Source organism: Salvelinus alpinus, chromosome 7 (genome assembly GCF_045679555.1).
Source record: "Salvelinus alpinus chromosome 7, SLU_Salpinus.1, whole genome shotgun sequence".
Lineage (NCBI taxonomy): Eukaryota > Metazoa > Chordata > Actinopteri > Salmoniformes > Salmonidae > Salvelinus > Salvelinus alpinus.
Genome location: NC_092092.1, coordinates 53070873 through 53096764, shown reverse-complemented (window position 1 = coordinate 53096764; position 25892 = coordinate 53070873). Strand labels below are relative to the sequence as shown.

The following is a 25892-nucleotide window of genomic DNA, read 5'->3' as shown; positions in this document are numbered from 1 at the left end:
ATCAGACCATATACCTCGGGTATGACAAAACATTTATTTTACTGCTCTAATTACATTGGTAACCAGTTTATAATAGCAATAAGGCACCTCGGGGGTTTGTGGTATATGGCCAATATACCACGGCTAAGGGCTGTATCCAGGCACTACGCGTTGCACCGTGCAAAGAGCAGCCCTTAGCTGTGGTATATTGACCATATACCACACCCCCTCGTGCCTTATTGCTTAATAAGGCCATGCTCATGAAAAAAATCATGGTCATCCCTCATCTTAAACAGCACAGACCTCCACTGCAGTCTATCATATTCATCTCATATTCTTTATCTGATGGTAACGCCTCATGTTCAGTATGAACATGAATTTTGTCACTTATAATAATTGAGAAGTTGAATAATAGAATTAGGTGTGTTAGTGCTGGGCTAGAACAAAACTCTGCACACCCTCTACCTCGATCTCCAAAGCCGAATGAACATTGAACTAGACTATCACTAGGACTCAATTTCTAGGGCTAGACAAAGGGAGGGGCATCCGAATTGCAGTATTCCTGCTGGGGTGTAGTCATTACGCCAATTCTGTTGCAAAACGATTCGTCTGTTACAAAACGTTTTCCGTTAACTTCAAACGGAAAACGCAAACGGGAGTTTCTATTGGACAAATTCAGGTAGGTCCCTCGCGGTTTCGTTACGTTTGGTCTGTTTGCTTCCATTTGGTTCTTAAACCGTAACCGGTTTCCGTAATAAATACCCGTCCTCACTAAAACACTGGGCGGTGTTGTTGATCTCAAACCGGCTAGTTGTGTTGCTTTATCGGAATGACAATGTAGGATATGTTTTAAATCAACGTTTTAAAGGCACTATACACTTGGCTCAAATATGCTCGTTTGATATTTTAAAGTCTACTGCATCAGGCTGGATACAACACTACTCATGGAAAATGTTGATGAATTTCGGGACGACGTCATTCCGATTAAACCCAATCCAGTACTCGAAAAATGTATTGTATTCAAAGTATACAAGAGGAGATGGTTCATTCTGTTCGTGCTGTGCTTGCTAAATTGCTCAAACTCCATAGTAAGTGGCTTTAATGATCATTTGCTGTCTCATACTTGGCTGTAATCGGTCAATAAATTCATGGTGTGATTTTGTAACTTTTTGTAGCAATGTAAAACTCTGTGACTCAGATTGCTACAACGTTACACCAATGTAATAATCTCTATTTCTCTGATTGCTACAATGTTACACCAATGTAATAATCTCTGCGGCTCAGATTGCTACAATGTTACAACAATGTAACAATCTCAATGGCTCTGATTGCTACAATGTTACACCAATGTAATAATCTCTGGGGCTCAGATTGCTACAATGTTACAACAATGTAACAATCTCTATGGCTCTGATTGCTACAATGTTACAACAATGTAGCAATCTCTATGGCTCTATTACTACATTGTTTTAAAAGGTAAATGAACTGGAGAAGCATGTGACACTGACATGTAGCCTACAGGTTACTTTTGAAAAGTCTGACCTCTTTCTATTGTTTGTGATCCTGATATAATATGGTATATTATGTGATTCCCTACTGCCACATTTGATAAATGAACTAGTGTAGCCCACAGCCATATGGCATAGCTTATAGCAACAATTTATGCTATTCTGTTCTTCTGAAATAGACTACATTTACTTCATATCATGTTTCTTTAGACCTGTCTAGAATAAATAATGTATTTATTGTGATGGTGTAGGCTATATTACATGGATTTATTAGACTTTTTAAAATGTAGATGTTCTCGAGCAGCATTATGTCCAGGAATTTCCCGAATTGGATCGGTTGTTCGTACCCCCCAGGGCAATTGAACTGATTCCAGAGCTGATCCAAAACACCGCCGGCGGAGAAGAGGTATTCGGAGTGGACTCCTAATCCCAACTCAGTAGGCGCGCTCACCACCCACCGCTTCCAAGTATATTACTCTCTAATGTTCAGTCTCTGGATAATAAAGTTGACGAGTTCAGGGCGAGGATCTTCTTCCAGAGAGACATCAGGGATTGTAACATACTTTGTTTCACGGAAACATGGCTCTCTCGGGATATACTGTCTGAGTCCATACAGCCAGTTGAGTTCTCAGTTCATTGTGCAGACAAGAATAAAGATCTCTCCGGGAAGAAGAAGGGTATATGTTTCATGATTAACTACTCAGTGTAGGCGCAACAGCGCCTCTTCAAGCTCAGGAGGCAGAAGAAATTAGCTTGGCACCTAAAACCCTCACAAACTTTTACAGATGCACAATGGAGAGCATCCTGTCGGGCTTTATCACCGCCTGGTACAGCAACTGCACCGCCTCAGGGCTCTCCAGAGGGTGGTGCGGTCTGCCCAGCGCATCACCGGGGGCAAACTACCAGCCCTCCAAGATACGTACTGCACCCGATGTCACAGGAAGTCCTTCTATTCTATTCTACTGTATCTTGGTCTATGCCGCTCCAACATTGCTCGTCCAAATATTTATATGTTCTTAATTCCATTCCTTTACTTTAGATTTGTGTGTATTGTGTGTATTGTTTTGAAATGGTTAGATATTACTTGTTAGATATTACTGCACTGTTGGAGCTAGACACACAAGCATGTCAATACACCTACACCAAAATTTGTGTTTACCCTTCACTATGAAATACAGTAGCCTAGCAGCCTATAGTGACGTTTCAGGAGTCATCATGAACCCCTTCAGCATATCACTCATTGAGTCAAAATGCATTTGGTTCAGACTTCTACAAGGGTACTGTGAAGGTATCTGCCATATGGTGCACCCTAATATTTCAGAGAATGTAGCTAATGTACCCCTGGCGCTATTGCTTTAATAGGGGATGTGTGCCTTAGGGCAAATCACGCCTGACAATGTCAATGGAAGCCCCATCTTCCACAGGTGATAAACCCAAGACACGGATTCATTCCTTCAATTCTTCCACTCTTCACCTCTAACTGAGCAGAACAATTCACACATTTCTTTTAAAAATTATAATATTGGAATGCAAAATGTATCAGGCTTTACTCTAACTTAACTGTCCCAGAGGGCGGACATACTCGGACTCCCGAGTGGCGCAGCGGTCTAAGGCAGTGCATCTCAGTGCTAGAGGTGTTACTACAGACCCTGGTTTGAGTCCAGGCTGTAACACAACCGGCTGTGATTGGGAGTCCTATAGGGTTTGGCCGGGGTAGACCGTCATTGTCACGCCCTGACCGTAGAGAGCTTTTTATGTCTCTATTTTGGTTTGGTCAGGGTGTGATTTGGGTGGGCATTCTATGTTCATTTTCTATGTTTTGTATTTCTTTGTGTTTGGCCGGGTGTGGTTCTCAATCAGAGGCAGCTGTCTATCGTTGTCTCTGATTGAGAACCATACTTAGGTAGCTTTTTCCCACATGTTTTTTGTGGGTAGTTAATTTCTGTTTAGTGTTTTCACCTTACAGTAGTGTTTCGGTTATTCTCTTGTTTATTTTTGTGATAGTGTTCAGTTTTAATAAAACAAGCACAAACACTTATCACGCCGCGCTTTGGTCCGATGATTCCTCTTCTTCAGACGACAAATACGGTGACAGTCATAGTAAATAATAATTTGTTCTTAACTGACTTGCCTAGTTAAATAAATATATAAAAAATCCTTCTGGACTTTGTATTTTAAAGTTTAATAACTAGTTTGGTGAAGTTCCCTACCAATTTGTTAGTTATTCTTCTGCCTGTTTAGCCTGGCTAACTGGCTGAGTAAGATGGTTAACGCAACCAAAACGACGAAGCCTAACAAGGTGGGTTCAGATTCAAATAAATTAAAAGATACTCACATTTTGTTGTCTGGTATGTCTCGGCGTGGTGCATGCTCTTGCTGCCCCTGCTCGGCTCAGCTTGTGTGCGAGATGAAGGGACGGTGTCAGTAACAGTGGCTTGCCCACGGCTGGCACTGTTCCCGAGTCCATAGTGTGACCAGGTTCCCTTGGCAAATGTGTAGAATTCTTAGGACTTCCTCTCACAGGAGCCTCTGCTGGGTCTGAGTTATGGGAACCATGGATGAATTGAGGCTTTGGTCAGATCAAATGCCTTGTCTGCCTGGGCTGAGGCATGTGAAAGCTGCCCTAGCTTAACCCGGTTTTCTTCTGCTAGCTCTACACTGGCAGCAGGCGTGGCTAGCATACGGTACTGCATACGGTACTGTGACAACAGTGCCTCTGTGTTTGGCTACGGCCGACCGGGGTACTGCGTCGGCCGTTACTTGAGCTCATGTGCTCATAAAAGGCACTTAAAAACATTGTTTCTACCCCAAGTTACATTGTGTTCACGGGTGTCAAGAGTGTGTTGTCCTCCACATACGAGCTCAATAAATAGAGTCCCTTTCCCACAGTCAGACACTCGGTTGTTGAGAATGGTGAACCCCCCACATTTTGTTTTTATGCTCCTTCAGATGGCACATTGCGGGAGACTCGCTGTCTGTGTCGACCAATGGCGTGCATGCACAGTGTCACCCTGGATAATGCGAACATGTCAGAGGCCCAGGACGGCTGGCACACCCAGTATTTATTGGTTCCCAGAAAGGGAGGGACTTTGCACCCATTTTAGACCTGCGTGCTCTAAACAATAGGGTCTAAAAATTCAGAATGCTCACGAACAGCCGGTTGTTACAGGGCACCCGGGCAATTGGGTCACCTCAATTGACCTGAAGGACGCATACTTTCATGTGGCAATAATATCCGCCTCACAAGAAGTTCCTGAGGTTCCATTTTGAGGCAGTATAGCCTACGAGCGTCTGGGACTCAGGAAATTGGACTACCTGGATATTTGGCTGGTGGTAGCGGAGTCGAGGGAGCAGGTGGTGTTACACACATCCATGCTAGTTTCTCATGTTCAGTCTCTGAGTTTCATAGTGAATCAAGAGAATAGCTGTTTGACTCCATCTCAGCACGTTCCGTTTCTGGGTCTCAAGATAGACTTAAACGTTCTTGTCCCAGCAGAGGCAGTCTGGTTTCCGGTTTTGCTTGGCCTGATTTTGGCTGGGTCACATATAGCATTTTCACCAGTGCCTGCGTCAATTGGGGATGATGGCTTCTATGATATCCGTGGTTTCCCCCGGGCTGTTGCTGATGCAACCTTTTCAGCGGTGGGTGATAGGCACATGGACGCATCGCTCCATCTAAATTGGTCCCTCCGGGTGGCCCCGTTATGCCAATGGGCTTTGTTGTCGCTGGGGACCCCCATGGGATGAGTTATATCCCACAAGGTGATCACGACAGACGCATCCCCTGAGGGCAGCTACATTTGGGGGTTGCTGGCATACATCAACAGACAGGGAAGGGTGCAGTTTCTAACCATCTTATCCTTGGCTCGCTCACTACTGCTGTGGAGCAGTGGGCACTTTCCCTCACTCCGGGCGACGCATCTCCCCGGGTGCCTCAATACAGGTGTGGATCTGCTATCCAGGGGTGCCCCGTTCTCTGGGATCTCCCAGATATGGGAAATGTTTAGCAAGGATGACGTAGATCTTTTCGCATCATAAGAAAACGTGCGTTGTTGGCTGGTTTTCTCGATAAGGGCTCTGGGTGCTCCTTGACGCGTTTCCCCCTGTGGACCTGATTCAGCCCACGCTGGAAAGGGTGCATCTGGAGGGATGGTCGTTGATCCTTGTGGCTCCCCGTTGGCCCAAAGAACATTGGTTCACGGGGATCATTCTCCTTTTAGGCGGGGACCGGGAGTCTAAACCTATTGCACCCATTTGGGATTTGGCTTTGGCTTTGGTTTTGGATGTGAGGCACCCTTTGAACCAATGGAGTCATTGGATCTGAAGATCCTCTCCTACAAGACCGCCCTGCTCTTGGCTTTGGCCTCGGCCAAATGTGTTGGAGATCGCCACGTGTTATCCATTCACCCTTCTTGTATAAAGTTCGCCCTTGTTGACTCTAAGGTGACGTTGCGTCCTATTGCACCCTTTGCTGCTAAGGTCATGACTATGTCCACAGGTCTCTAGCTTTGAGCTATTTCCCTTTTCGCCTCCTCCATTTGCTTCTGAGGAGCAGTGGAGGTTACATGCCCTGTATCCGTATGGGCGTTACGCCATGTTTACATACCCTACATTACTCATCTCATATGTATATACTGTACCTGTTCGGCCATCACTCGTTCATATATTTTTATGTACATATTCTTATTCATTCCTTCACACTTGTGTGCATAAGGTAGTTGTTGTGAAATTGTTAGGTTAGATTACTTGTTAGATATTACTGCATGGTCGGAACTAGAAGCACAAGCATTTCGCTACACTCGCATTAACATCTGCTAACCATGTGTATGTGACACATAACATTTTATTTTATTTGTACATTGAGCGGACTAGGGGTGTACGTTTGAGTGTCCAACTTTTTGTCTGTTTTGCTAATCCGGATAGTTTCAGGGGGCTTTCTAAACTGCAGCTCGGGGGCTATTTCTCTGGTCCGCTATGACAGCAAAAGGCAAGAGTTACCTAACGGTGTACGTGCCCATTTCACCAAGGGTTTGGCAACGTTTTGGGCGTTGTTTAAAGGGTTGCCTTCAGGAGATATCTGTTCTACGGCGAGTTGGGCATTACCAAACATTTTTGTGAGGTTTTATTGCATTTCCCCCAGTGTAGCCAACAGTGTGGTTACCACTGGGGCAGGAGAGGGTCATTAAGCAGCATGCAGATTGCACAATACCCGGGTACCTCAGGTTTTCCTATCGGGTTGGAACTCTGAGTGGTCTGCCATTGGCAATTTCATTTGGTGTCCCCTGGGGTCGGCTTGGGGTGTGATTTCATGTCCCCATAGCTTTGTTGTACTGAGTTGAGTGACTGAAAGGGAACGTACAGTTATGACTATAACTACTGTTCCATGAAGGAGGGAAAGGAGGTACAACACCTGTTCGGCCATGAACACCTGTTCGGCCAGTTCTGGGCACAGTGAAGAGCGGTCTATGAATTGAAGGAATGAATTCATGCCTTCATATTTGCATGTTGTAGCTTAGACTTTACTTTAAATCATCTGAGGTTTTAGTGTTGTGCCCGCCATTGGTTGAGACACAACATGCTCTTGAGTAGGCTGGAATCTATTGCTCAGAGGCAGATGAAATTGAAACTTTGTCTGGATAGCCCAGCAAATGTGACACGTCACTCCCTATGCAAATGTTGGGTGTGAAACCTGACACTTCAAGTAAGCTACACTGATTGAGAAGTAGTGGAAAGCAGACAATTGGGGCTTTCTGGCACTATAAGGTACTGGACCCTGCAACGTTCACAGAGGGCTTTGTACACCAAAATGTAAGTTGGAACCGGTCCATAACCGCTCAAAGTCTCCTATATAAGGGACAACATCTAAGAGGTTAAAGTTAGGTTAATCTTTGAAAGAGAGGGCACAGGGGTCGAACTGTATATGGTTAACATGCTGTGATTGTATAGGCCCACTGTTTATTGGGCTGGGATGGTTGGTCTCTCTTCTCAGCATAGGAATTCTACATATTCATTTTGACCAATGAATGCCAATATAAGTCATAGACTGTTCTCTCTGCTACCGCACGGCAAGCGGTACCGGAGCGCCAAGTCTAGGTCCAAGATGCTTCTAAACAGCTTCTACCCCCAAGCCATAAGACTCCTGAACAGCTAATCAAATGGCTACCCAGACTATTTGCAAATAAGCCTATGTAAACACTTCATAGTAGCCTCTGATTTGAATAGTCCGGCCTAAAGCTGGGTCATATGCTAGTGCCTTGTGAGTCATTGCTTCTGTTTTCACGTGACTTGGAGTTCCACAAGGCAAGGCTGTGATTTACTTCCTGCTTAGTGATGTATCCTTTTATCACATGATCACATGTATACCAGTGGGTTGCGTTTGTCATGCAGTTTTGCCATATCTTCCTTGTGAAAGAGGTATTCAGTCCTTAATAGGACTTCCTGGTTAAATAAAGGTTAAATGGAATAAATCAAGCTTTACGTCTCATTGGTTGACGTCTTGATTGGACTGGAATATTAACAGATGGTGTCCTATCAGACATTTTTGTGTCACTGCATTGTAACATTGGGCAGATAGAATGATTGAGGAAATATCAGTGAAGAACATTTGTGTACAAGCAGCAAGTTGTAAATAATGTAATAACACATTTATTGTATATAATCAAATGATCCTAAAACACCCCCTCCGTTTGTGTTTGTGCTTGTGTCCTCAGTTATGGCTGACCTTTGCTCCAGTGGCAGACCATTCAGCCCAGTTCATGGGTGTCACCCTGGACCAGATCAACTGGCTGTCCATCATCTACATGGTGGTGGCCATTCCTCTCAGCTTTGGGACCACATGGATGCTGGACACCTTAGGACTCCGAATCACAGTATGTACAGTCTGGTCAAAGTAGACCACACACAGGTCTCCCTTGTAAAAGAGGTCTCCTGACCTCAATGGGACTTCCTGGGCAAATAAAGGTTAAATGAATAAAACAGACCAGATTCCATTAAACCTGCCTTGCCTACAGTATCATGCAGCATATGTGTTTACAAGTCTGTGCACACACTGAAAACAAACCTGTTAGGGGAGTCTGTCCAGTACTTGAAATGAAAGATACAGACTGTTCCTTTAAGATATGCATGAAATAAATATGCATGAAAGAGATATGATGAAAGAGATATGGATGAGAGGTGTAAGAGGGACATTCAGTAAAGTGTGAATGTTTGAGTTTGTCTGGAAAAATCTCAGATAGAAAGTGTGTGGGCTTTGGATATGAAGTCTGCTGTCAGTGATAGAGGAAGCTGCCCACATGCAGATGGCACTCTGATTTTTTTACTAAATCGTGCCCATTGTGACATTTTGCCTTTCTGACTGTTCTATAGCTTGTGCTGGGTTCCTGGCTCAACATGTTGGGAGCTGTGCTGCGTTACGTGGGCATCATGAGGAGCCTACCAAGTGCAGCCAATTTCCCCGTGGTGATGGGGGGCCAAACCCTGTGTGCCCTGGCCCAGCCCCTGGTTATCTTCACTCCCACCAAGCTGGCAGCCCTCTGGTTCCCAGAGCACCAGCGGGCCACCGCCAATATGATAGCCTCCATGTGTGAGTGAGCTATGGTTGCTGTCCTGTCCACCACAGATTTTCCCATCAGTTACTCTGTTAAAACTACCTGTGTCAAGTCAGCATTATTGGTTTAGGCACCACTTGCCATATATGTTTTGAATTGCCAACTGCTCCTCTTTCTGTCAGCTTTCTGTCAGCTTTTCAGTCAGCTTTTCAGTCAGCTTTTCAGTCAGCCTCAGTCAGCTTTTCAGTCAGCTTTTCAGTCAGCTTTTCTGTCAGCTCTTCAGTCAGCCTCAGTCAGCTTTTCAGTCAGCTTTTCAGTCAGCTTTTCAGTCAGCTTTTCAGTCACAGGAACTGAGATCCCCTAAAAAGTAGGAAGAGAAAGTCCAAAATGTCTGTTCGTTTAAGCTCCAAACAAAGGACAATATCATGGCGGCCTATTTTACATTTTTCGGTTGTGTTTCTCTATTTCTCCTTTCAGCAAATCCCCTTGGGATTCTCATTGCTAGCATCTTTTCCCCTATGATTGTGGGGACTACCAACAACATCGCTTTAATGGTGAGTTAAGGAAGAAATAGTAAAACAGATTGTCTTGACTTTAGATTGCATATATATTAATCACTGCATTAATACTTTTTCCGCGTTCACTGATCTTCCCAGCTGTTCATATATGCTGTACCAGCAGCCATTATCTGTCTCCTAGCAACAGTGGGGATCCGTGATAGTGCCCCCCCAACGCCCCCCTCAGCCAGTGCCGAAAGCTCCAATTCAGAGCCCTTCCTGGAGGGAATCAAGCTGGTGAGGAGTTATACACACAAAGAATGACAATACTGTACTAATAATATTTGTAGTCCCCATCAACATTTAATTCACTCCTGATGGTACTGAGGTTCAGGCTCATTATACTTCATTTGAGGGGGTAGCAGCATCCATATTGCATTGTATGTTTGGTATTTATTAGCAGATACTCTTCCTTTCTTACTCTCTGTCCAGCAAAATGAAGGCAGTTATACATTTTTAAAAACATTACAAAACATTAACAACAGATTTCACAACACATTAAGTGTTTGCCCTTAGGCCCCTACTCTATTACCACATATCTACAACACAAAATCCATGTGTACGTGTGTGTATAGTGTGTATGTTATCGTGTGTGTCTGTTGCTTCCCAGTCCCCGCTGTTCCATAAGGTGTATTTCTATCTGTTTTTTAAATCAAATGTTACTACTTGCATGAGTTACTTGATGTGGAATAGAGTTCCATGTAGTCATGGCTCTATGTAGTACTGTGCGCCTCCCATAGTCTGTTCTGGATTTGGGACTGTGAAGAGGAATGTCTTGTCGGGGTATGCATGGGTGTCCGAGCTGTGTGCAAGTAGTTCAAACAGACACATCGGTACATTCAACATGTCAATACCTCTCACAAATACAAGTAGTGATGAAGTCAATCTCTCCTCCACTTTGAGCCAGGAGAGATTGACATTCATATTATTAATGTTAGCTCTCTGTGTACATCCGAGGGCCCGCCGTGCTGCCCTGTTCTGAGCCAATTGCAAAAAGGTCCCTCTTTGTGGCACCTGACCACACTTTTTAAATTTTTCTATTTCACCTTTATTTAACCAGGTAGGCAAGTTGAGAACAAGTTCTCATTTACAACTGCGACCTGGCCAAGATAAAGCAAAGCAGTTTGACACATACAACAACACAGTTACACATGGAGTAAAACAAACATTCAATAATACAGTAGAAAAATAAGTCTATATACAATGTGAGCAAATGAGGTGAGATAAGGGAGGTAAAGGCAAAAAAAAAGGCCATGGTGGCGAAGTAAATACAATATAGCAAGTAAAACACTGGAATGGTAGATTTGCAGTGGAAGAATGTGCAAAGTAGAGATAGAAATAATGGGGTGCAAAGGAGCAAAATAAATAAATACAGTAGGGGGAGAGGTAGTTGTTTGGGCTAAATTATAGATGGGCTTTGTACAGGTGCAGTAATCTGTGAGCTGCTCTGACAACTGGTGCTTAAAGCTAGTGAGGCAGATAAGTGTTTCCAGTTTCAGAGATTTTTGTAGTTCGTTCCAGTCATTGGCAGCAGAGAACTGGAAGGAGAGGCGGGCAAAGGAAGAATTGGTTTTGGGGGTGACCAGAGAAATATACCTGCTGGAGCGCGTGCTACAGGTGGGTGCTGCTATGGTGACCAGCGAGCTGAGATAAGGGGGGACTTTACCTAGCAGGGTCTTGTAGATGACCTGGAGCCAGTGGGTTTGGCGACGATTATGAAGCGAGGGCCAGCCAACGAGAGCGTACAGGTCGCAGTGATGGGTAGTATATGGAGCTTTGGTGACAACGGATGGCACTGTGATAGACTGCATGCAATTTATTGAGTAGGGTATTGGAGGCTATTTTGTAAATGACATCGCTGAAGTCGAGGATCGGTAGGATGGTCAGTTTTACAAGGGTATGTTTGGCAGCATAAGTGAAGGATGCTTTGTTTTGCGAAATAGGAAGCCAATTCTAGATTTAACTTTGGATTGGAGATGTTTGATGTGAGTCTGGAAGGAGAGTTTACAGTCTAACCAGACACCTAGGTATTTGTAGTTGTCCACATATTCTAAGTCAGAACCGTCCAGAGTAGTGATGTTGGACGGGCGGGCAGGTGCAGGCAGCGATCGGTTGAAGAGCGTGCATTTAGTTTTACTTGTATTTAAGAGCAATTGTAGGCCACGGAAGGAGAGTTGTATGGCATTGAAGCTCGTCTGGAGGTTTGTTAACACAGTGTCCAAAGAAGGGCCAGAAGTATGCAGAATGGTGTCGTCTGCGTAGAGGTGGATCAGAGACTCACCAGCAGCAAGAGCGACATCATTGATGTATACAGAGAAGAGAGTCGGTCCAAGAATTGAACCCTGTGGCACCCCCATAGAGACTGCCAGAGGCCCGGACAACAGGCCCTCCGATTTGACACACTGAACTCTATCAGAGAAGTAGTTGGTGAACCAGGCGAGGCAATCATTTGAGAAACCAAGGCTATCGAGTCTGCCGATGAGGATGTGGTGATTGACAGAGTCGAAAGCCTTGGCCAGGTCAATGAATACGGCTGCACAGTATTGTTTCTTATCGATGGCGGTTAAGATATCGTTTAGGACCTTCAGCGTGGCTTAGGTGCACCCATGACCAGCTCTGAAACCAGATTGCATAGCGGAGAAGGTATGGTGGGATTCGAAATGGTCGGTAATCTGTTTGTTGACTTGGCTTTCGAAGACCTTAGAAAAGCAGGGTAGGATAGATATAGGTCTGTAGTAGTTTGGGTCAAGAGTGTCCCCCCCTTTGAAGAGGGGGATGACTGTAGCTGCTTTCCGATCTTTGGGAATCTCAGACGACACGAAAGAGAGGTTGAACAGGCTAGTAATAGGGGTTGCAACAATTTCGGCAGATAATTTTAGGAAGAAAGGGTCCAGATTGTCTAGCCCGGCTGATTTGTAGGGGTCCAGATTTTGCAGCTCTTTCAGAACATCAGCTGACTGGATTTAGGAGAAGGAGAAATGGGGAAGGCTTGGGCGAGTTGCTGTGGGGGGTGCAGTGCTGTTGACCGGGTAGGGGTAGCCAGGTGGAAAGCATGGCCAGCCGTGGACAGCCGTAGAAGGCATGGCCAGCCGTAGAAAAATGCTTATTGAAATTCTCAATTATAGTGGATTTATCGATGGTGACAGTGTTTCCTATCCTCAGTGCAGGACTGAACAGTAGTAGTCCAGGTGCAACAAAACTAGGGCCTGTAGGGCCTGCCTTGTTGATAGTGCTGTTAAGAAGGCAGAGCAGCGCTTTATTATGGACAGACTTCTCCCCATCTTAGCTTTTGTTGTATCAATATGTTTTGACCATAACAGTCACCTCAACTTGCTCAATTTCCACATTATTTATTACAACATTTAGTTGAGGTTTAGGGTTTAGTGAATGACTTTTCCCAAAAACAATGCTTTTAGTTTTTGAAATATTTAGGAATAACTTATTCCTTGCCACCCATTCTGAAACTAACTGTAACTCTTTGTTAAGTGTTGCAGTCATTTCAGTCTCTGTTGTAGCTGATGTGTATAGTGTTGAGTCATCTGCATACATAGACACACTGGCTTTACTCATGTCGTTAGTAAAATTGAAAAAAGTAAGGGGCCTAGACAGCTGCCCTGGGGAAATTCTGATTCTACCTGGATTATGTTTGAGAGGCTTCCATTAAAGAACACCCTCTGTGTTCTGTTAGACAAGTAACTCTTTATCCACAATATAGCAGGGGGTGTAAAGCCAAAATGCATACGTTCTTCCAGCAGAAGACTATGATCGATAATGTCAAAAGCTGTACTGAAGTCTAACAAATCAGCCCCCACAATCTTTTATCATCAATTTCTCTCAGCCAATCATCAGTCATTTGTGTAAGTGCTGTGCTTGTTGAATGTTCTTTCCTATAAGCGTGCTGAAAGTCTTTTGTCAATTTGTTTAGGGTAAAATAGCATTGTATCTAGTCAAACACAATTTTTACTAAGTGTTGGTAACGGGCTGATTGGTCGGCTACTTGAGCCAGTAAAGGGGGCTTTACTATTCTTAGGTAGCGGAATTACTTTTGCTTCCCTCTAGGCCTGAGGGCACACACTTTCTAGTAAGCTTAAATTGAAGAAAATATTGTCCGCTATTATCCTCAGTAATTTTCCATCCAAGTTGTCAGACCCCGGTGGCTTGTCATTGTTCATAGACAACAATACTTTTTTCACCTCTTCCAACCTCACTTTTACGGAATTCAAAATTACAGTGCTTGTCTTTCATAATTTGGTCAAATATATTTGGATGTGTAGTGTCAGCATTTGTTGCTTGCATGTCATGCCTAAGATTGCTAATCGTGTCAATGAAAAAATCATTATCAGTGGGGTTTGTGATGAATGAGCCATCTGATTCAATGAATGATGGAACTGAGTTTGCATTTTTGCACAAAATTTCATTTAAGGTGCTCCAAAGCATTTTACTATCATTCATTATGTCATTTATATTTGTTTCATAGTGTAGTTTCTTCTTCTTTTTATTCAGTTTAGTCACAAGATTTCTCAATTTGCAGTAGGTTTGCCAATTGGTTGTGCAGCCAGACTTATTTGCCATTCTTTTTGCCTCATCCCTCTCAACCATACATTTTTTAATTCCTCATCAATCCAGGGGGATTTAACAGTTTTTACAGCCATTTTCTTAATGGGTGCATGCTTATTAGTAATTGGGATAAGCAATTTCATAAATGTGTCAAGTGCAGCGTCTGGTTGCTCTTCATTGCACACCACGGACCAACAAATATTCTTTACATCAATCAACATAGGAATCACTGCAAAACGTATTGTATGACCTCTTATACACTATATTAGGCCCAGCCTTTGGAACTTTGGTTTTCCTAGATATGGATACTAAATTGTGATCACTACATCCGATGGATTTGGATACTGCTTGAAATCAAATTTCTGCAGTATTGAATGATCCCTGATGGCTATCTTCTAACAGGACCATCTGTAACACACTGTAACCTGTGCCTGTCTGCCTCCTGTTCCTTTGTAGCTCCTGAGGAACAAGGCCTACATGATTCTCCTGCTGTGTTTCGGCTCGGGGATCGCTGTGTTCACCTGCTTCTCTACACTGCTGGAGCAGATTATGTGCGTCCGAGGGTACACTAATGTAAGCACCCATCAATGATCCCAAAGGACCAACAAGATTCGTTTTTCATTGCAAAATATGAAAAAATATGTCCCATGAATTGGTTTCCTGAACAATATTTTCAATGTGTGTTGTTGTTGCAGGACTTTGCAGGACTGTGCGGAGGTCTCTTCATCGTGTTCGGTATAGTCGGAGCTGGCTTCCTGGGTCTCTACGTTGACAAGACCAAGAAGTTCACAGAGGTCACCAAGGTCAACATGAGCCTCTCAGCGCTGGCCTGCATTGCCTTCTCAGTGGTGAGTCGGGGTCAAACCTCAGGGTTATCAGTTTAGTACTTCATGAATAGGTGTGATGATGAAACAGTGATGCTTGTTCCAAACTAAGGTTTGGGGTAGAAGAAAACAGCATATATTTTCAGTTTTTCTTCTTTCAAAGTATCAAATTAAATTGAATTGGTCACATACTTGTTTAGCAAATGTTATTGCGGGTGTAGCGAAATGCTTGTGTTTCTAGCTCCGACTGCAGTAATATCTAACAAGTAATACCTAATAATTTCACAACATACAGCCTATACTCACAAATCTAAGTAAAGGAATGGAATTAAGAATATATCAATGTATGGACAAACAATGTCAGAGCGGCATAGACTAAGATACAGTAGAATAGAATACATTATATACATATGAGATGAGTAATGCAAAATATGTAAACATTATTAAAGTGACTAGTGTTCCATTTATTAAAGTGGCCAGTGATTTAAAGTCTATAGGCAGCAGCCACTAATGTGCTAGTGATGGCTATTTAACAGTCTGATGGCCTTGAGATAGAAGCTGTTTTTCAGTCTATCGGTCCCAGCTTTGATGCACCTGTACTGACCTCGCCTTCTGGATGATAGTGTGATGAACAGGCAGTGGCTCGGGTGGTTGTTGTCCTTGATAATCTTTTTGGCCTCCCTGTGACATTGGGTGCTGTAGGTGTCCTGGAGGGCAGGTAGTTTGCCCCCGGTGATGCGTTGGGCAGACCTCACCACCCTCTGGAGTTGCTGGCGGTGCAGTTGCAGTACCAGGCGGTGATACAACCCGACAGGATGCTTTCAATTGTGCATCTGTAAAAGTTTGTGAGGGTTTTAGGTGCCACGCAAATTTATTCCACCTCCTGAGGTTTTCAGAGGCGCCGTTGCGCCTTCTTCACCACACTGTCTGTGTGGGTGGACCATTTCAGTTTGTCAGTGATGTGTACGCCGAGGAACTTGAAGCTTTCCACCTTCTCCACTGCTGTCCCGTTGATGTGGATAATAGGGGGGTGGTCCCTCTGCTGTTTCCTGGAGTCCACGATCATCTCCTTTGTTTTGTTGACGTTGAGTGAGAGGTTATATTCCTGGCGCCACACTCCGGGAGCACTCACCTCCTCCCTGTAGGCTGTATCGTCATTGTTGGTAATCAAGCCTACTACTGTTGTGTTGTCTGCAAACTTGATGATTGAGTTGGAGGCATGCGTGGCCACGCAGTCATGGGTGAAAAGGGAGTACAGGAGGGGGCTGAGCACGTACCCTTGTGGGACCCCAGTGTTGAGGATCAGTGAAGTGGAGGTGTTGTTTTCTACATTCACCACCTGGGGGGGTGGTCTGTCAGGAAGTCCAGGAGCCAGTTGAACAGGGCGGGGTTCTGACCCAGGACCTCAAGCTTAATGATGAGCTTGGAGGGTACTATGGTGTTGAATGCTGAGCTATAGTCAATGAACAGCATTCCTGCATAGGTATTCCTCTTGTCCAGATGGGATAGGACAGTGTGCAGTGCGATGGCGATTGCATCGTCTGTGGATCTATTCCGGCGGTAAGCAAATTGAAGTGGGTCTAGGGTGACAGGTAAGGTAGAGGTGATATTATCCTTGACTAGTCTCTCAAAGCACTTCATGATAACAGAAATTGACTGCTATGGGTCGATAGTAATTTAGTTCAGTTACCTTTGCTTTCTTGGGTACAGGAACAATGGTGGACATATTGAAGCATTTGGGGACAGCAGACTGGGATAGGGAGAGATTGAATATGTCCGTAAACACTCCAACCAGCTGGTCTGCGCATGCTCTGACGACGCGGCTGGGGATGCTGTCTGGACCGGCAGCCTTGCGAGGGTTAACGCGCTTAAATGTCTTACACACTTCGGCCACGGAGATGGAGAGCCCACATTCCTTGGTAGCGGGCCGCGTCGGTGGCACTGTGTTATCCTCAAAGCGGGCGAAGAAGGTGTTTAGCTTGTCCGGAATCAAGACGATGGTGTCTGCGATGTGGCTGATTTTCCTTTTGTAGTCCGTGATTGTCTGTAGACCCTGCCACATACGTACGTTTTGTGTCTGAGCTGTTGAATTGCAACTCCACTTTGTCTCTGTACTGACATTTTGCCTGTTTGATTGCCTTACGGAGGGAATAACTACACTGTTTGTATTGTGCCATATTCCCAGTCACCTTGCCATATTTATAAATGCAGTGGTTCGTGCTTTCAGTTTTGCGCGAATGATGCCTTTGTAACCGATGTGAAATGGCAAGCTAGTTAGCGGTGGTGCGTGCTAATAGCGTTTCAATCGGTCACTCACTTTGGGACCTTGAAGTAGTGGTTCCCCTTGCTCTGCAAGGGCCGCGGCTTTTGTGGAGCAATGGGTAACGATGCTTTGTGGGTGACTGTTGTTGATGTGTGCAGAGGGTCCCTGGTTCGCGCCCGGTTCGGGGCGAGGGGACGGACTAAAGTTAACCTGTTACATTGAGGCTGTTGACCCGGATCACTGGTTGCTGTGGAAAAGGAGGAGGTCGAAAGGGGGGTGAGTGTAACCAATGTGAAATGGCTAGCTAGTTAGCGGTGGTGCGCGCTAATAGCGTTTCAATCGGTGACGTCACTCGCTTTGAGGCCTTGAAGTTGTGGTTCCCCTTGCTCTGCAAGAGCTGCGGCTTTTGTGGAGCGATGGGTAACGATGCTTCGTGGGTGACTGTTGTTGATGTGTGCAGAGGGTCCCTAGTTCGCGCCCGGTTCGGGGCGAGGGGACGAACTAAAGTTAAACTGTTACATTGAGGCTATTGACCCGGATCACTGGTTGCTGCGGAAAAGGAGGAGGTCGAAAGGGGGGTGAGTGTAACCGATGTGAAATGGCTAGCTAGTTAGCGGTGGTGCGCGCTAAAAGCGTTTCAATCGGTGACGTCACTCGCTTTGAGGCCTTGAAGTTGTGGTTCCCCTTGCTCTGCAAGAGCTGCGGCTTTTGTGGAGCGATGGGTAACGATGCTCCGTGGGTGACTGTTGTTGATGTGTGCAGAGGGTCACTAGTTCGCGCCCGGTTCGGGGCGAGGGGACGAACTAAAGTTAAACTGTTACATTGAGGCTATTGACCCGGATCACTGGTTGCTGCGGAAAAGGAGGAGGTCGAAAGGGGGGTGAGTGTAACCGATGTGAAATGGCTAGCTAGTTAGCGGTGGTGCGTGCTAATAGCGTTTCAATCGGTGACGTCACTTGCTTTGAGACCTTGAAGTAGTGGTTCCCCTTGCTCTGCAAGGGCCGCGGCTTTTGTGGAGCAATGGGTAACGATGCTTCGTGGGTGACTGTTGATGATGTGTGCAGAGGGTCCCTGGTTCGCGAGGGGACGGACTAAAGTTAAACTGTTACACCTTCTATTCACGGTCTCTGGTTAGGGTAGGTTTTAATAGTCACAGTGGGTACAACATCTCCTATACACTTCCTGATAAACTCAGTCACTCTATCAGTATATTCGTCAATGTTATTCTCGGAAGCTACCCGGAACATATCCCAGTCCGCTTGATCAAAACAATCTTGAAGCGTGGATTCCGATTGGTCAGACTAGCGTTGAATTGTCCTTTGCACTGATACTTCCTATTTGAGTTTCTGCCTATAGGAAGGGAGGAGCAAAATGGAGTCATGGTCAGATTTGCCGAAGGAGGGCGGGGGAGGGCCTTGTAGGCAACGCGGAAGTTGGAGTAGTAGTGGTCGAGTGTTTTAGCAGCGCGAGTACTACAGTCAATGTGTTGATAGAACTTCGGCAGCCTTTTTCTCAAAATTGCTTTGTTAAAATCCACAGCTACAATAAATGTCGCCACAGGATATGTGGTTTCCAGTTTGCATAAAGTCCTGGGAAGTTCTTTGAGGGCCGTCGTGGTATTGGCTTGAAGGGGGATATACACAGCTGTGACTATAACCGAAGAGAATTCTATTGGGCGATAATACGGTCAGCATTTGATTGTGAGGTATTCTAGGTTGGGTGAACAATCACACCATGAGTCGTTCAACACCACCGCACATCTTCTTCCCGGAGAGATATTTATTCCTGTTTGCACGATCAACTGAGAACCCAGCTGGCTGTACTTTCCCAGACAGTATATCCCGAGAGAGCCATGTTTCCGTTAAACAGAGTATGTTGTAATCCCTGATGTCTCTCTGGAAAGAAATCCTCGCTTTGAGCTCATCAACTTTATTATCCAGAGACTGAACATTAGCGAACAAGAAGACCACTCCGAGTACCTCTCCTGGGTCGGCCTCTGGATTCAGTTAAATTGCCCTGGGGGGTGCGAACAAAGGATTCGCTTTGGGAAAGTCATATTCCTGGTTGTAATGCTGGTAGTGCTGGTGAGTTACCGCCGCTCTGATATTCAGTAGTTCTTCCCGGCTGTATGTAATAACACAAAAAAATGTGTGGTCTAATAATGTAAAAAAGAATACATAAAAAAACAAAATAGTGCAAATTTTCCTATGAGCTAGAAGCACAGCAGCCCTCTCTGTTGGTGCCATTATCCTCTTTACAATCTTCTATTTTTATGAAGCAGTTCTGTGTGTAACACCTTCTCATCCTTGTGTGTGTGTGTTTCCCCCTACCAGGTATCTCAGATGCGGAATCAGGGAATAGCCGTGGCCGTTGCTTGTTCGCTCTTCGGCTTTTTCGGCTTCTCCATTTACCCGGTTGCCATGGAGTTGTCTGTGGAGTGCTCCTACCCGGTTGGGGAGGCCACCTCAGCAGGCCTGATATTTATATCAGGGTACATCTGTCTGATACACTGTTTCATACAAGAAGAACATAGACTAAAGAGCAAGACTGTGAATAAAGGGCTATGTGTTAATAAGCATGTGCTTGTTTTTGTTTTTTCAGACAGATCCAGTCAGTTATCTATATACTGCTTCTTCAGGGGTTGACCAAACCAATGGCCTACTCGCCCTTCTCTACCTGTTCTGTAGGAGGTGATGCGGCCTTGAGTTGGAGGGGTAAGTCAAGAACTACCATATGTATCGGAGGGATTAAAATAGTATATGAATGCTAATTGAGGTACAATCGGTTGCCCACCATTACATTTCTGCAGGCAATTACAGCTATTGGTTGTTTTGTTAGCAGTTAAGACTTTGCATTTGTATGCAAATAACACAAGGTGCACATGGCAGACCGAAATGTTGGCTGAAACGGCATCCTAGACAACACATGCTTTGCCACAGCTAACAATATACAGTACCAGTCAAAAGTTTGGACACACCTACTCATTCCAGGGTTTTTCTTTATTTTCACAATTGTCTACATTGTAGAATAATAGTGAAGACATCAAAACTGTGAAATAACACATGGAATCATGTAGTAACCAAAAAAGTGTTTAACAAATCAAAATATATTTGATATTTGATATTTTTCAAAGTAGCCACCCTTTTCCTTCATGACAGCTTTGCACACTCTTGGCATTCTCTCAACCAGCTTAATGAGGTAGTCACCTGGAATGCATTTCAATTAACAGGTGTACCTTGTTAAAAGTTAATTTGTGTAATTTCTTTCCTTCTTAATGCGTTTGAGCCAATCAGTTGTGTTGTGACAAGGTAGGGGTGGTATACAGAAGATAGCCCTATTTGGTAAAAGACCAAGTCCCTATTATGGAAAGAACAGCTCAAATAAGCAAAGAGAAACGACAGTCCATCATTACTTTAAGACATGAAGGTCAGTCAATTTGGAAAATTTCAAGAACTTTGAACGTTTCTTCAAGTGCAGTCGCAAAAACCATCAAGCGCTATGATGAAACTGGCTCTCACGATGATGTCCACAGGAAAGGAAGACCCAGAGTTACCTCTGCTGCAGAGGATAAGTTCATTAGAGTTACCAGCCTCAGAAATTGCAGCCCAAAGAAATGCTTCACAGAGTTCAAGTAACAGACACATCTCAACAAATCAAATCAAATCAAATTGTATTGGTCACATACACATGGTTAGCAGATAATGCGAGTGTAGCGAAATGCTTGTGCTTCTAGTTCCAATCGTGCAGTAATATCTAACAAGTAATCTAACAATTTCACAACATCTACCTTATACACACAAGTGTAAAGGAATGAATAAGAATATGTACATATCAGTGGTGGGCCGTCAGGGCCTGCAAGGCCTTCTCTGCTGGCCTAAACATCATCAGAATATATATATTTTTTTCAAATATATTTTCCCACAAATATGTATTAAATTATTCCCCAGAGTAAGAGTTATACTCTTCATTTCATAGCTTTCCTCTTGGTTGCACTGCTTCCAGCCCCAGGTTGAGATTTGGAGGGCTGGTCTTTATGTTAGATCTTTTATCCAATCATATTCAGCCATCATGTGTTGCCAGGGGTCTAAAATCTGCCCTCAGGCCTTCAGAATCAACAGTGCGGGCGCTTGTAGCTTATAGTGAATGGAAATGAAAATTTAGTGTCAACCAATCAGCTTTAGAGTTGGCTATTGTACGCCTGCTAGCTGGCTCCAGTGTTACACAGGAGCCAGCTAGCAGGCGTAGTGCGTGCACGTCTTTTGATTGGATTACCAATATTGAGAGGCAGGTCCTATGGGCAGGTCTATGCAGATCTAGGAAACTGAATTTGATAAACTAATTAATTCGCGTACTACTATGCTGTTTTTTCAACCCACAATGGCGGAAGGAGGAGAAGATATCGATTTGGTCGAGGATATAATTATAACGCCATTCTCAAGACGAACTTTTCAAGAAAAGTTAGACATTGTAAGGAGAGGTCGCCCGACGCCACAAAGCCTGTCACAGGCGGGAAAGCCACTTTCAAAGTTTCAACTACGAGCGCTGTCAATGGCTCACAGGCTCCGAGAAGCACTGCAAACTGTACTGCTGGGAATGCCTATTATTTGCAAGTGATCGATTTGGTGTTTGGAGCCACACTGGCTTTGCAAACTTGAGTTGTCTAACCAAGGCAGCAACGAGACTCCAAAGTACGGCTGGGCACTTACAAGCAATTGTGCTTTTGAAAACTTTTGGGGACACCGGAGTGGATCTACAGCTCAAAAAACAAGCGCGCAGGGCAACAGAGCTGCACAATGAAAAGGTGAAGCGAAATATTGAAAAGACTCATTGATTGTGTCATGTTTTTGGGTAAACACTGTTTACCCAAAAATGTCAATTTGTCAATTTCAAGGTGACGCAACGCCTGGTTATACTGCGTTTCTGTCTAAATGTATAGTGTCTAGAGCCATGGCATCATAATGATGGTAATAAGAGGTGGATTAATTCGGGTGGGACTGTGTAGTACCTCACTGAAGGCCCAGGCCCCAGGCCCACGGCACGCCACTGGTACATATAAATGTATGGATGAGCGATGGCCGAACGGCATAGGCAAGATGCAGTAGATGGTATAGAGTACAGGATATACATATGAGATGAGTAATGTAGGGTATGTAAACATTATATAAAGTGGCATTGTTTGAAGTGACTAGGGATACATTTATTACATCCAATGTTTAGTTATTAAAGAGGCTAGAGATTTGAGTCAGTATGTTGGCAGCAGTTACTCAATGTTAGTGATGGCTGTTTAACAGTCTGATGGCCTTGAGATAGAAGCTGTTTTTCAGTCTCTCGGTGCACCTGTACTGACCTCGCCTTCTGGATGGTAGCGGGGTGAACAGGCAGTGGCTCGGGTGGTTGTTGTCCTTGATGATCTTTTTGGCCTTCCTGTGACATCGTGTGGTGTAGGTGTCCTGGAGGGCAGGTAGTTTGCCCCCGGTGATGCGTTGTGCAGACCTCACTACCCTCTGGAGAGCCTTACGGTTGTGGGCGGACCAGTTTCCGTACCAGGGCAGTGATACAGCCCGACAGGATGCTCTCAATTGTGCATCTGTAAAAGTTTGTGAGTGTTTTTGGTGACAAGCTAAATTTCTTCAGCCTCCTGAGGTTGAAGAGGCGCTGTTGTGCCTTCTTCACCACGCTGTCTGTGTGGGTGGACCATTTCAGTTTGTCCGTGATGTGTACGCCGAGGAACTTAAAATTTTCCACCTTCTCCACTACTGTCCCGTCGATGTGGATAGGGGGGTGCTCCCTCTGCTGTTTCCTGAAGTCCACAATCATCTCCTTTGTTTTGTTGACGTTGAGTGTGAGGTTCTTTTCCTGACACCATACTCTGAGGGCCCTCACCTCCTCCCTGTAGGCCGTCTCGTCATTGTTGGTAATCAAGCCTACTACTGTTGTGTCGTCTGCAAACTTGATGATTGAGTTGGAGGCGTGCATGGCCACGCAGTCATGGGTGAACAAGGAGTACAGGAGAGGGCTGAGCACGCACCCTTGTGGGGTCCCAGTGTTGAGGATCAGCGGGGTGGAGATGTTGTTTCCTACCTTCACCACCTGGGGGGCGGCCCGTCAGGAAGTCTAGGACCGAGTTGCACAGGGCGGGGTTCAGACCCAGGGCCCCGAGCTTAATGATGAGCTTGGAGGGTACTACGGCGTTGAATGCTGAGCTGTAATCGATGAACAACATTCTTACATAAGTATTCCTCTTGTCCAGATGGGTTAGGGCAGTGTGCAGTGTGATTGAGATTGCATCGTCTGTGTACCTATTGGGGCGGTAAGCAAATTGGAGTGGGTCTAGGGTGTCAGGTAGGGTGGAGGTGACATGATCCTTGACCTAGTCTCTCAAAGCACTTCATGATGACGGAAGTGAGTGATAGTCGTTTTGCTCAGTTACCTTAGCTTTCTTGGGAATAGGAACAGTGGTGGCTCTCTTGAAGCATGTGGGAACAGCAGACTGGGATAGGGATTGATTGAATATGTCCGTAAACACTCCAGCCAGCTGCTCTGCGCATTCTCTGAGGACGAGTCAAGGGATGCCGTCTGGGCCGGCAGCCTTGCGAGGGTTAACACGTTTAAATGTTTTACTCACGTTGGCTGCGGTGAAGGAGAGACGCAGGTTTTGGTAGTCGGCCGTGTCAGTGACACTGTATTGTGGCACTGTTAAGAGGAGACTGTGTGAATCAGGCCTTCGCGGTCGAATTGCTGCAAAAAAACACTGCTAAAGGACACCAATAAGAAGAAGAGACTTGCTTGGGCCAAGAAACACGAGCAATGGACATTAGACCGGCGGAAATCTGTCCTTTGGGCTGATGAGTCCAAATTTGAGATTTTTGGTTCCAAACGCTGTGTCATTGTGAGACGCAGAGTAGGTGAACGGATGATCTCCGCATGTGTGGTTCCCACCGTGAAGCATGGAGGAGGAGGTGTGATGGTGTGGGGCTGCTTTGCTGGTGACACTGTCAGGGATTTATTTAGAATTCAAGGCAAACTTAACCAGTATGACTACCACAGCATTCTGCAGCGATACGCCATCACATTTGGTTTACATTTAGTGGGACTATAATTTATTTTTCAACACGACAATGACACAACACACCTCCAGGCTGTGTAAGGGCTATTTGACCAAGAAGGAGAGTGATGGAGTGCTGCATCAGATGACCTAGCTTCCACAATCACTTGACCTCAACCCAATTGAGATGGTTTGGGATGAGTTGGACTGCAGAGTGAAGGAAAAGCAGCCAACAAGTGCTCAGCATATGTGGGAACTCCTTCAAGACTGTTGGAAAAGCATTCCAGGTGAAGCTGGTTGAGAGAATGCCAAGAGTGTGCAAAACTGTCATCAAGGCAAAGGGTGCCTACTTTGAAGAATCTCAAATATAAATTATATTTTGATTTGTTTAACACTTTTTGGGGGACTACATAATTCCATATGTGTTATGTCATAGTTTTGATGTCTTCACTATTATTGTACAATGTTGAAAATAGTACAAATTAATAAAAACCCTTGAATGAGTAGGTGTGTCCAAACTTTTGACTGGTACTGTATGTTGCAAATACATTATTCCCATTGAAATTGAGGAACAGGTGACCCGACAAGCTATAGTTTATTTTACAACGAATACATAAAAAAATTGTGCCCTCCAAAGATAAATTACGTGCCCAAGGCCAAAACACAGTGATGCCGGAGGTTATGTTCAGTTATTAAGTTGCCACTCTTACTTCTAAATATAACATAATGAAATCCTCTCGGGACTTGATAAAGAGGAACAAGCCTGTATTATTATTGTCTGGTGCTTTGCTGTGGCTCTAGCAGCGTGATTCTCTCTAGAACACACACACTGTGATTAGTTCCTGTAGAAATGTCTGAAAATGGCTTAGCTCCAGTCATCGACTTGTCTTTTCCTGTGTACGTCTCCACAGTGCCCGTGCTGGTGATGGCAGGCCTGTTCAGTGTCTTTACATGCTGCTTCGTTATCTTCTTCCACACGAAGTACAGGAGACTGGATGCTGAGGCACAGGCTGGTGGAAAAATGCCAACTCTGACAACCTGTGACAGCACATCAAACTCTGACCCAAAGTAGGCACAGGCCAGGGGTTAACTGAGCTGCTTTGAGATCACTATGTCACTGGCATCATTTCAGAAGCACGCCAATTCTCACAGGAGGACAAGTGTATTGACTTACCATTACATTCCTTTATAAATATTATTTAGGTTTTCGGAATGTAACTGAAAGGTAATTTCTACCTTTGCTATACTGCTTCATTCTCTAGTCCCAAGTGAATGATTACAGTTTTTACAATAGCGATATTTAATATTGCTTAAACGGTGGTGGTAAACAGTGATCATAAGTTACTCAATTTGAAACGGGGCTTTACTTTTATACAGGTATGCACTAAGATGAATAGCATCTTATGCACCTTTTGTACTGATGCAGAGCAGAGTTGAGGTCATTTCGGCTCGGTCTGTTAAATTGGACATGAAATGTATGCTGCAAAAGTAATCCAATACCTGAATTGACTGGAATTAAACTGTGATGGTGGTGGACATGTATGCTTGTGGGATGTACCGATGATTTCATAAAACAAATTCCAGGTATTTGAATGATGGCACATTTTTGTCA

At 44.6% G+C, this 25892-nt stretch overlaps 1 protein-coding gene across 2 annotated transcripts; it reads left to right on the top strand.

Annotated features, from left to right (window-relative positions):
- Positions 1-717: 717 nt before the first annotated feature.
- Positions 718-25822, top strand: LOC139581177 (solute carrier family 49 member A3-like). 2 transcript variants are annotated; one of them, XM_071410666.1, is made up of 10 exons: positions 718-1067; positions 8198-8356; positions 8853-9069; positions 9512-9588; positions 9691-9828; positions 14605-14721; positions 14844-14996; positions 19569-19726; positions 19837-19949; positions 25192-25822. In XM_071410666.1, the coding sequence occupies exons 1-10, from the start codon at positions 924-926 to the stop codon at positions 25350-25352; spliced, it is 1437 nt and encodes a 478-aa protein (XP_071266767.1). In that variant the 5' UTR covers positions 718-923; the 3' UTR covers positions 25353-25822. The 2 variants fall into 2 exon arrangements, with proteins under 2 accessions (XP_071266767.1, XP_071266768.1); XM_071410667.1 differs by lacking the exon at positions 8853-9069 and having other exon boundaries at positions 954-1067.
- Positions 25823-25892: the final 70 nt, after the last annotated feature.

Bases quoted from the DNA above. Each gene is read 5' to 3' on its own strand.
- LOC139581177 (XM_071410666.1), top strand. From the start codon at position 924: ATGGAAAATGTTGATGAATTTCGGGACGACGTCATTCCGATTAAACCC. The intron at 9,070-9,511 runs GTGAGTGAGCTA...TTCTCCTTTCAG, and splicing joins CAATATGATAGCCTCCATGT to CAAATCCCCTTGGGATTCTC. The intron at 14,722-14,843 runs GTAAGCACCCAT...TTGTTGTTGCAG, and splicing joins GCGTCCGAGGGTACACTAAT to GACTTTGCAGGACTGTGCGG.